The 12,124-nt window shown below is 41.1% G+C and overlaps 1 protein-coding gene across 1 annotated transcript in view; it reads right to left on the reverse strand.

Moving 5' to 3' along the window:
* Window positions 1–4,422: 4,422 nt before the first annotated feature.
* The window catches only part of GPALPP1 (GPALPP motifs containing 1), a 28,103-nt gene continuing 20,401 nt past the window's right edge, over window positions 4,423–12,124 (reverse strand). The window contains exons 8-9 of the mRNA XM_043579144.1: window positions 9,036–9,254; window positions 4,423–7,876 (exon numbers count right to left, since the gene is read on the reverse strand). Coding sequence (XP_043435079.1) covers window positions 9,036–9,254 — 219 coding nt within the window. The 3' untranslated portion in view covers window positions 4,423–7,876. The remainder of the gene's footprint in view (window positions 7,877–9,035; window positions 9,255–12,124) is intronic.

Here is a 12,124-nt window from a genome sequence, read left to right on the forward strand (position 1 = left end):
CCTCTTTTTTTTTTTTTTTCTTGTACCTCTTTTCTCTCTTACGTCATGCAGTACTCCACGAGCTTTTAAAAAAAAAAAAAAATGTGTTCTTTTGGCTACAGCTACACGGCGCGTCGGTCTAAACGACTCCTGAACCCTCTTCTGCTTTATAACGGGGAATTCAAAGCTCATACTCTAATAAAGTATAATTTGTATTATTAACACCTAAATTGATGTGATTACTGCCCCCATCAAAGTGCAACTGCTCGGGAGGCAGTACAAATACAGCTCATTGAGAAATTGTTACCTACGTAAGAAAAAGAAAACCCAGGCCAGAAGTCCGAAATCAAGGTGTCAGCAGGGCCACGCTTCCTCTGAAGTCTCCAGGGGAGAATTGTTCCTCGCCCCTTACAACTTCTGGTGGCTTGTAAAGTTCCTTTGGCTTGTGGAGAGTATCACTTCCGCTAAGAAGGGTACCTGTCGTTGGATGGAACCCACCCTAAATCCAGGATGATCTCATCTTGAGATCCCGAGTTTAATTACATCTGCAAAGACCCTTATTCCAAACCAGTCACATTCTGATGCTCCGGGTAGATGTGACTTTTGGGGGCCGCTATGCAGTCACTACCCCTGGCACTTCTCCAGACCCAGACCTCCAGTGCTCAGGAGAGGAATGTGAGACTCTCCCATCTCCCTTCTTGACTCCACCTCGTTTTATGACTTGGGGGTTTGTGGCCCCAACTTTGGTTAACCCCTCTCACCAGCTGCCCCAGACACTGAACACCTTCTATCCAAGATACATGATTAATTAGCAATGTCAGGCAAGCTTCCTTGTTATTGATTGGGTTGAAGCTGGCAATTCCTCACATTTTTTCATTTCTTTTTCTCATCTGGTTTGTAAATAGAAAAGGCTAAATGAATCATTTTGAATTGTATTGTGTATTGAATTGTATTATCCAGAGGATTCGATGGAAGCCACTAAGTAGGAGACACGCAGAGCTGTCTTACCGGGCGGAACCTTACCTGTCTCAGGCATCTCTAAAGCACTTCAGTGCATGGATGTGCCCTCCCCACGCTTCCCCCAACACAGACTCATAACCCTGAGACCTGGACTAGACGATAACTGATGAAAAGGAGATTCACAATGGCCAGACACTAATACTGATAACCGGGGGAGAACTGACAGGTAGGTGGTGATATCCCATTTTGGCAGACCACTGGTTTTCTCATTAGAAAATTGGTGGGGATGAAAACAGATGAGAGCTAAAGCAAGCATCAGATGTTTCTGCCTTTGTAGCGTGTGCTACCTTGTTTCCAGCTACAGCACCTTCCTTCTCTTTTAGGGAACTGCCCTCCCAACTTTGAAGTCTGTGTGGTTGGGGAGGGTTTAGCTCCACAAGAGGGGGTGCGAACCAGCCTGGGTCATCGGGTATTGTGTTTCCTGACCATATGATCGATTCATGGAGGAACAAATGACCATAGCTTGTCCTTACAGCCAGTTGGCATCAGTCCTTGGGCTTTCGCTGGATTTAATAAGTTTTCTTCTCATTGGGTTGCTAAGATGGTAGGATGTCATGTTAGAGGTGCCGCTATCCACATCTGTCATCGACTAGGAAGCCCACCTAATGATGAAGTCCACACAAAGGAAAGCTGGCTGAGGGACAGGGACAGAATCCTGATGGCATAGTTTAGGCATTCAGATCCAGTTGTCTCTAAAGCCAGGGCTACCCTCTGGACTTTGTATTACACGAAGGGATAAATTATCCTTTTTTGCTTAAGCCAGTTTGAATTAGGCTTCTCTCACTTGTTGCCAAGAGTCCTGGTAAATATAGGACTATTCTGAGATCGTAAGAAGTAAGCAGATCTGTCTCCAAAAGTTGTCTGAGTGGGCTTATTATCCAGGGGTCTACAGTCATAACCATCATTTATTGCTGGATTTTGTGCTGTTTCTATGCATCATCTTCTGTAATCCTCGTAACACCCTGTGAGGTATTATTGGTTTCATCTTAAGACCAATTACTGCTGAGACAGCTTAAGGAACTTTCTCAAGTCTATACAGCCAGTGGCAGGGCCAGGATTGGATTCCAGGCTGCTGTTTCCAATGTTTATGCTCTTAATTAGCATAACTTGTTAGTGAGGGCATTTGTGCCCAGTGATAAAAGGAGCACATTTGTTTTTGTCTCAGCACATGGATGGTACGAAGAGAAAACTTTACAACTAAATACCTTATCTTATGGCCTGTTTGTCCAACCTGACCTCATCCTAAAGAAACCAAATGGAAGGGCTGGACAGGAAAAAAGGTGCTTATCAGAGAGACTTGGAAATGAGTTTTGAAGTTCTTTTTAATATTTTAGCATAAGTTCTTGAAAATTTTGTCTTCAAAAAAAATTTTTTTTAATGTTTATTTACTTTTGAGAGGAAGACATAGAATGCGAGGAGAGGGGCAGAGAGAGAGAGAGAGAGAGGGAGACACGGAATCTGAAGCAGGCTCCAGACTCTGAACTGTCAGCACAGAGCCTCAAACTCATGAGCGGTGAGATCATGACCCGGGCTGAAGTTGGATGCCCAACCAACTGAGCTGCCCAGGCTCCCCACCATGCCTTTTAAGTTTATTTATTCATCTTTTGAGAGAGAGAAGGAAAGAGAGAGAGCCAGGGCGAGCATGAGCAGGGGAGGGGTAGAGAGGGAGGGAGAGAAATCCCAAGCAGGCTCCTCGCTGTCAGCGCAGAGCCCAACGTGGGGCTTGAACTTGAACTCTCCAATGACCGTGAGATCATGCCCTGAGCCAAAAACCAAGAGTCTGAGGCTTAACCGACTAAGCCACCCACACGGCCCCCCGACCTCAGGTGATTTTGATGGTGGCTCAAGGATTACAAATTAAGAAATAGATGGATTTACTGTATTCTTGTCCCTAAATGAAAATGTTCTTCCATGTCCTGGAACTCTAAAGATTAATTACTCAATTGGTATCTGTTGCATTCCTCTGGTGCTATTGAGCTCTTTAAAAGAATGTACACAATCCTTAATAATTAGGCCTAGGAGAAGGAAATGAATAATAATTTATAACACATTTTGACAACAGAGAAAAACCCAGATCTGCTTAAAATAATTACAGTTTCGGTGACAGGTGTGGGCACAAGTTCAATGCACTGATTTTCTGCTGATGACCATTAGTAATGGAGTACATACAGTCTTCAGAACAAGGGCCTAAAGGGTGAACTCAGGCATGTTTGGGAAATTCTAGGCGGCCAGGTGGGCAGATTTTTCGTATTAGAATCCATCTAGGTAACTCCTCTCTGGTGTTTATGACTTGGCTAAAGTATATTCTCCTCTGGGAGGCTTCCTTCGATCTACTAAAACTGGGTTAGATGCCCTTATGTGGGATTCCTAGCACCGGTAGCAAGGACCAACCCTAAGCCCCCATAGTTCTTACATACCACCCACACTGGTGTGGTTCTTCAAACACCTCAGAATGAACACTTCAAGGCCTTTGTGCGGTCAGTCACTTTTCACACTGTTAGCACCTTTTCCTTTCTTTCTTTTTTTTAAAGTTTACTTATCTTGAGAGAGTGTGAGTGGGGGAGGGGCAGAGAGAGAGAGGAGAAGAGAGAGAATCCTAAGCAGGTGCCATGCTCTCAGTGCGGAGCCTGACTCGGGGCTCGATCTCATGAACTGTGAGATCAGGACTTGAGTCGGTCACGGAACCAACTGAGCCACCCGGGTGCCCCAAACCTTTTTCATTTTTTGGGTTTCAGCTTAAATGATATCTCAGAGAGACTTGCCTTATTGCTTTCCCTAAAGAGGCATATGTAATACAAAATTAGGACTTGAAAAAGGGGGGGATAATGCCCCACTCCAAATTATAAAAGAATACATGCTTTTGCAAAGCATTTGGAAAGGAGAGAAAGAAAAAACAATCTGCTAATAAAACACTCCTGAAAACACCACCAACTGTTATAGAACCTTACAACATGCAGAACAATGGAATCTTAGTTATAACCCAGGATGACCCCTCTTGTGCCACGGTGCTCTTAAAAGCATTTCCAATTTGTCTTAAATTTCTAAGGAATATTACTATTTGTCGTTATGTTGGGATAAGGAAAACCTGGTAAGTGAGCCATCTTCCTAAAATGTTCTGGTTGGCCAGAGTAGATTTTTGTGAAATACTCTCTTTACTAATATTGCCTGCTCCAGATGAATTAATAATATTTAAGCAAAACAAAAATTGGGGCACCTGGGTGGCTCCGTCAGTTGAGCAACCAACTTCAACTCAGGTCATGATCTTGTGTTCGTGAGTTCGAGCCCCACATCGGGGCTCCCTGCTGTCAATGTGGAGCCTGCTTCGGATCCTTTGTCTTCCTCTCTCTGCCTTCCCCTGCGCGTGCTCTCGCTCAAAAATAAAAGAAACATTAAAACAAAACAAAACAAAAAGACCACAACTCCTGAGATATAGATGAAACTTTATTTGTACATAAAAAATTATACATCAGGAATTCTTTTCTAAAAAGTCTTTTATTGTAAAGCTCAAAATGAAAAGATTCAAAGAGGCAGTGGATAGCTCTTTGATTTTGTACATAATACAGTCACAGTTAAACAATTTTTTAAGCCACAAAACATACACCTGTCCTATAATAGGAAATACATGACCTCTAACTGCATACTTAAATCTCATGATGCCATTCAAGGCCAAAGTAGAATTACTATCATGATAGAGGAGATTTGGCATTGATGTTAGCACAGGCACTATCTCTGACCACTTCTCTCTATGTTAATTCTTCTTCTCAGATACATTAACAGTGAATTGTTTTCTAACAATACTTAGTACCATGGAAGAAGTGAAAGAGACATGACAAGGACTCTTGTAAATAGTTAGAAAACTATCTCCCAAGATCACACATTTCTGAGTAATAATATTAACATTATCCACCCTATGTAAGAAATATAAAGCGTCATAATGTTTGGGGACCAAATAATTTATAGAATAAGTATTAATCTATTCTGGGGCATGTAAGCCTCAGTACCAGGTAAATCTCCATCTCACTTCTAAAACAAGTCGTTAATTCATAGAACCATTAAAATTTCAAGAGATAAATTAAATGTCAAATGGTTGCTACATCCAAACACGATTAAAAACTCTTAGTAAGACCATGGCTTTTTTTTTTTTTTTTTTTTTTTGTGGTTACTAGTGGAAGCAACTAAATCTATCTGAGATGACAATTTATACAGGCAGACAAAAATCATATAATTTCAGATACACTGAACTTAGATATCACCTTCAACAATAAAGAAAGTTGGAGTATCTGCTTCACCTTTTGAACTTAGTATTGCTTTTTTCTTCTCCATCTTTTTTAAAGTTCATTTATTTATTTTCAGAGAGCTTGTGAGAGAAGAGAGAGGAGAGAGCGAGAGAGAGCGAGCGTGTGTACATGTGTGTGAAAGCAGGGGACAGGCAGAGAGGGAGAGAGAGGATCCCAAACAGGCTCTGTGCTGTTAGCGCAGAGCCCAACTCAGGGCTCAATCTCATGAACCCGTGAGATCATGACCTGAGCCAAAGTCAAGAGTCAGACGTTTAACCAACTGAGCCACCCAAGCGCCCCTCTTCATTTTTAAGTTTCAAAAGATGTCATGGTTCTATAAAACCTGACCAAGAAATGTAGGTAATTAAAGAGTTCTTACTAGAAGATGTCAACAATGCCAATTTCCCTCCAGATGGATGGAGACTTGATTTAATTAGGCTTTTTACCATTTTGAAAGGGGGAGGGGCTGACATGAGCACCTTTGTATCCTGTGTAAATAGCAACTCTGTTCTTTTATTATCAGTGTTGTTATATTGGGCTTAATCTCTCACAGGGACAAAAAACCCTCTGGTCTGGCCTTATATTTTATTAAAATTGTCCTCAGGTGGCATGAAAGAGCATTACATCTAAAGGGGCAGTAAGCTGGCAACTTATGGAAGGCATTATGCAGAAAGAAAAGGTTTTTCTTACTTTTGCTAAGGACAAAGACACTTCAAGGGTGAGAGAAAAAAATAGTAAATATGCGATACAGAAACATCCTATCCCTTTAAGATGAATAAAGCAAGGAAAAATAAGTAACCAATGGTGACATTTTTACTTTAAAAAATACCAAGTTTCCCTAAGACGTAATGTTAGAAATTTATTTAAGGATGAGGAACTGGAAAACATTTCTTCATTTCACCAAGGAAAAAAATATAACCAAATTAAATGAGAGCAATGGATGCTTTTACACAAAGTTTTGTGTTCAGAAGGCATTACCCACTAAAAATGACATCTTTAGTTCAATTTTGCTTAGACAAGAAGCTTTTTCAATTTCCTTAGGAGAATAATTCATCTTTTTTTTTTTTTTAAGTTTATTTATCTTTGAGAGCGAGAGCACGCGTGTGTGACCAGGGAAGGAGCAGAGAGAGAGGGAGAGAGAGAATCCCAAGCAGGCTTTGCACCGTCAGCACAGAGCCCAAATGTGGGGCTCAATCTCATGAACTGCGAGATCATGACCTGAGCCAAAGCCCAACGCTTAACTGACTGAGCCACGCAGGCACCCTTAATTAATCTATTTAATAGCAACACTCCTCGAGTAGGCTATAATATCTTACACTGGTATTATAAGAGAGTAAAGAAGACTGATTTGTGCCATAATCTGAACAGTTCACTCAATTTTCATAACGCCTAAAAAAACCCTAGGAATCAGAATTTTTTCCATTAAAACCCCACACTTCCCACCTAGTCTCTGGTTTGTGTTCTTTTTCCCCACAGAAAACAAAACTCCTCATACTTCATCAAAACTAGGACACAGAACTAGTGAACAATCAGAATTACTCTGTAAGAAAACATAATTTAGAGGACTTGGATTTAGGCTTTAACTATTTAGAATGCTCTATTTGACATTTTAAGAAACAGTACCTAAAGCATTACAAACTAATATACTCTCATTAGAGTGGTTATGATTAGAGTTTCCATTTATATTTTTGTATTCAGGGCTAATTTTGATTTTTTTAAAAAAAATATTCATGATTGATATAAAAGATCAGTCCCCAATAAATTAGCTAAAATCTGTTAAATACAAATGGGTTAAGTTAGATCATCTCAAAGCAAAGTTCAAAGACTTAGAAAGCTTTGATTGAAACCATAGAGACCAAGTCCTAGGCTTCACACTGTTAATGGTTAATGGCATATTTTGTCCCTCAGATTTCCTCCCCTAGAAATACTTATTAAAGTTGGAAAAATCGAAATAGTTTTTCCTTAGCACATGAGACAATGCAGAGGTCCCTCTTTCTGACTTAAAAACCAACCAACCAACCAACCAACCAACCAATGAAAAAACAAAAACCCAAACAACAGACAAAAAGCCCCGTTTGCCCAAACAAGCAAAATGTTAACAGGACAAGACCTCCAAACCCTCTATTTGTAAATGTGCATTCACTGGCTCAAGTTTAGAGGGAAAACCCAAATAACTTCCAATTCATGGACTTACCGCAAGGACCCGACACACTTACTCCAGGGCAGGTTAATAGTATCTCACGAGGAAGTCTAAGCTCTTGTGGAGATTTAGCAGATAGTCCTGACCAGACCTTAGAGGGTACTTAAGAGACGTCACACAAATTAGGAGATGGGGGGACATCCTCAAAATAATTACTTGAAGAAAAGCCCACACTTCATCAGAAGCCAAAAGCACATGAAATTCTATTCCACGTAAGAAATACTGACTTTAGGTTTCCACGTGACTTTAAAGGACAAGGTAAAGGACAGCACAAGGTAAGTTTGTATGGTTTTTAAGACTAAAATAATCTCCAATCTTAAACTCAAAACAAAGGAATGAAGGTGGACAGACAGATAATAGAGTATTCTTCAACTTTTCTTCATTGCACAGGGAAATCCCCCTGCAGTAAGAATAAGAAAGTTCAGTAAGTTGGAAAATATTTCTAACTTTAACTATATTTTCCTTTATTATTTTTAAGATTTTATTATTATTTTTTAAAGTTTATTTATTTTGAGAGAGAGAGAGAGAGCAGGGGAGGGGCAGACAGAGGGAAAGAGAGAACCCCAAGCAGGCTCTGCGTGACCAGTGCAGAGCCCAACACGGGGCTTAAACCCACAAACTTTGAGATCATGACCTGAGCCCAAATCAAGAGTAAGAGGCTTAACTGCCTGAGCCACCCAGGCACACCAAGATTTTATTTTTAGGTAACCTCTACACCCAGTGTAGAGCTCAAACTCACAACCCTGAGATCAAGAGTCACATACTCCACTGACTGAGCCAGCCGGGCACTCCTGTATTTTCCTTTAAAGCCACAATTCAATATTGATGTAGGTTTCATACAATTAAAAATGATAAAGGTTTTAAGAAGCAACCTCAGCTTTTACATAATTCCTTAATCACCATTATGAGCCCTTGTCAGATTGGGCTATGGATGAAGGATGTAATCATTTTGAACCTTAACTCATAGAGAAGCTTTCAAAGCACTAAACACGTTCTATGATCGTATTTAACACAGAGACTGCAAACACATTTCCTTTGTCCATTCTTTAAAAAAGCATGCATATTGGGGTGCCTGGGTGGCTAAGCAGGTTAAGCATCTGACTCTTGATTTTGGCTCAGGTAGTGATCTCGTGGTTTATGGGTTCAAGCCCTGTGTCACCGCAGAGCCTGCTTGGGATCCTCTCTCTGTCTCTTAAAATAAATAAACTTAAAAAAAAAACAAAAAAAGCATGCACATTTACCCCAGCCTCAAACCACTCTTACCTTTGCCATTTCTTCTAAACTAAACTTAAATTTTAGTGCCTTTAATGGTAATGCCTGGTTAGGTTATTATGAGGACAAGGCTACTTTTCCAGTAAACTACATTTTTTATCACACAAGGCTGAATATTAAAAAAAAAAAAAATCACCGTTTACTTATAGAAAAAGATTTTAAGGTTTATAATCTACTTTATTATAAAAGGGAATAGATTTTTACATGCAATCATTCGCAGATAACAGATTATATAGAAAAGTTCAAGTTCATCAGTTTGAAACTATACCTCACTGAAGTATACTTACTTATAAAAACATACTGCCTTTGCCGTGTGAAAATCTGGTGTTTAGCTCTCTAGATTTCTTTATCAGGGCTTTTTTCTGAGCTTCATCAAACTGATTAACTTTGAGATCCTTATCACGATCAAATGGTATTCGTTCTTGGGGCTTATTTTTCTCTTCAGCAGCCTTAGTCTTTAATTTCTTATGATGAATGTCCATAAGAGATTCTGATCTTTTTGATTCCTGGGGAGAGCAGGAGAGTAGAAGTGAAAATCTTTGTTGGTATAGACTACGGACAGAATACGATCACGAACAAAATGATTAAGCAGTGATGACGAACACTAGAGAGGGCTTTTCACAAACCCTAACAATTTTTGCCAAAACCAATACAGCATCTATGAAACAAATACGTAACAGGGGCAAATTCAATCAGCCAAAATGAAGGTTATCTACTAACTACTGCCACATACACTCACAAGCAAGACAGAGGGGGAACACATGTTTAAATAACCATAATGAGAAGCATCCTGCGATGTGCCACAAAGTCCAAACCAAGAACACGGCTGAGAGAGGAAGAGCAAGTCCATCGTTGCCTAGGAGCCTGGTTAGAGTTTCACGGATGCGTGGGTCTGTGAAACCTGAACGAGCGGACGGGAATAGGAAGGGCCCTGCCAGGCTGAAGCGAGAACAAGGGCAAACCAGAAAAGTAATGGCACCGAAGCGATCAAATTCAAGGCCTGTTCGGGATATACAGTGGCATATTCCATACGCTAAGAGAGTTCTGTTCCTTCCAGTTTTGTTCTTTCTCCGACATCCCTTATTTTCTTTCTTCTTAGCTGGGACAGGTGCTCACATTTTCAAATATATCTAGTAGGATGAGGTCTGGGCAAAGGCAACTGGCTTCATCAATTAGAGGTTCATTGTAGACTTCTCAGTATTGACTGAAGTACAAGACAGAAGGGCCCTAGACTGAAGAAGCAGGGAGTGGAAAGCAGCAGCAGAGGTAGGCAGTGTAGACCGGCAGCTTGCAAAGTGGGGCACAGGGCATATGCGGGCCCGGGGGCTACAGAGAGTGGATTACACATGGTGGGAAGGTATGGCTAATTTTAAGATTATCCACCCACAACTCTCAACTTCTTCATGTAACCTCACTTCAAATTGATTTGGTTGATGATGCATCTTTTTATCTCTCTAAAAAAAATTTTAAAAAAAAAATTTTTTTTTTTTCAACGTTTATTTATTTTTGGGACAGAGAGAGACAGAGCATGAACAGGGGAGGGGCAGAGAGAGAGGGAGACACAGAATCGGAAACAGGCTCCAGGCTCTGAGCCATCAGCCCAGAGCCTGACGCGGGGCTCGAACTCACGGACCGCGAGATCGTGACCTGGCTGAAGTCGGACGCTTAACCGACTGCGCCACCCAGGCGCCCCATCTAAAAAAATTTTTTTTAACGTTTATTCATTTTTGAGAGAGAGAGACAGAGCACAAGTGGGGGAGCAGCAGAGAGAGAGGGAGACACAGAATCCGAAGCAGTCTCCTGGTTCTGGGCTGTCAGCACAGAGCCTAATGCAGGGCTCGAACTCACTGATTGAGTGATCGTGACCTGAGCTGAAGTCAGATGTCTAATGGACTGAGCCCCCCAGGCACCCCTCTTTTTATCTTGATCTCTCCCCTTTTATTATAGCCCTCTGCCATTTAACAAGGGAGAGGCCTCTCAGAATCTCCCTGTAAGAATACTGCCTAGGAGAGCAAGTCTCCATGGTTTCGAACAAAAAATGTGAAATACTGGCATGAGGGAACTTCCTCTGACTGAGGAACTGTAAGCCCAGGAGGGCTCTGTGTTCTGTGTCTGAAACAAATTTCTCTTTTTTTTTTTTTTTTTTTTTTTTTTAACGTTTTTTTTTAATTTTATTTTTGAGACAGAGAGAGACAGAGCATGAACGGGGGAGGGGCAGAGAGAGAGGGAGACACAGAATCGGAAACAGGCTCCAGGCTCTGAGCCATCAGCCCAGAGCCCGACGCGGGGCTCGAACTCACGGGCCGCGAGATCGTGACCTGGCTGAAGTCGGACGCTTAACCGACTGCGCCACCCAGGCGCCCCATCTAAAAAAATTTTTTTTAACGTTTATTCATTTTTGAGAGAGAGAGACAGAGCACAAGTGGGGGAGCAGCAGAGAGAGAGGGAGACACAGAATCCGAAGCAGTCTCCTGGTTCTGGGCTGTCAGCACAGAGCCTAATGCAGGGCTCGAACTCACTGATTGAGTGATCGTGACCTGAGCTGAAGTCAGATGTCTAATGGACTGAGCCCCCCAGGCACCCCTCTTTTTATCTTGATCTCTCCCCTTTTATTATAGCCCTCTGCCATTTAACAAGGGAGAGGCCTCTCAGAATCTCCCTGTAAGAATACTGCCTAGGAGAGCAAGTCTCCATGGTTTCGAACAAAAAATGTGAAATACTGGCATGAGGGAACTTCCTCTGACTGAGGAACTGTAAGCCCAGGAGGGCTCTGTGTTCTGTGTCTGAAACAAATTTCTCTTAAGTGTGTGGTGTCCCTCGGAAATTGATGTTTTGCTTTTTGTTGGAATGATCTGTGTGCAGACACTGAATAGACGGGCAATGGAAGAAAGGGCAAGTTTTGCTTAGCAACCACATCTCTTCCAGGCCCTACCTTGTTAAAAAATGTGAGAGCAAAGAAGTAAAAAGAGCTCTGTGAAAGCAACAGAAAAAGGCGTTGGTAAGAAACGTTAAAAATGGTAGCATCTTATTTCATCCAGGAGACAAACTCACGATATCTATCTACTTTAGAACTCAGAAGTGCCACTGGAATAATCAGGAACACATCTATTTGAATGGAAAAATGAAGTGAGAGTTTCTGATAGAAAGTAAGTCTTACTTGGCTGATTTGACAAATCAGAACTGACTTTGTCAATTAGGTTATATGGTAGTTATTCCCTATCAATTGAATAAGCTCAATCTGGAGCTGCAGGTTTTAGCAGAATGTACAAAAGATATTATGTTAGTTGAGTATTTATTTGAATTACCACTATTTCCATCTTCTTTTTTTTAATTTATTTTTATTTTTTTTAACGTTTATTTATTTTTGAGACAGAGA

Source organism: Prionailurus bengalensis, chromosome A1 (assembly GCF_016509475.1).
Source record: "Prionailurus bengalensis isolate Pbe53 chromosome A1, Fcat_Pben_1.1_paternal_pri, whole genome shotgun sequence".
In the NCBI taxonomy this organism is placed as follows: Eukaryota; Metazoa; Chordata; class Mammalia; order Carnivora; family Felidae; genus Prionailurus; species Prionailurus bengalensis.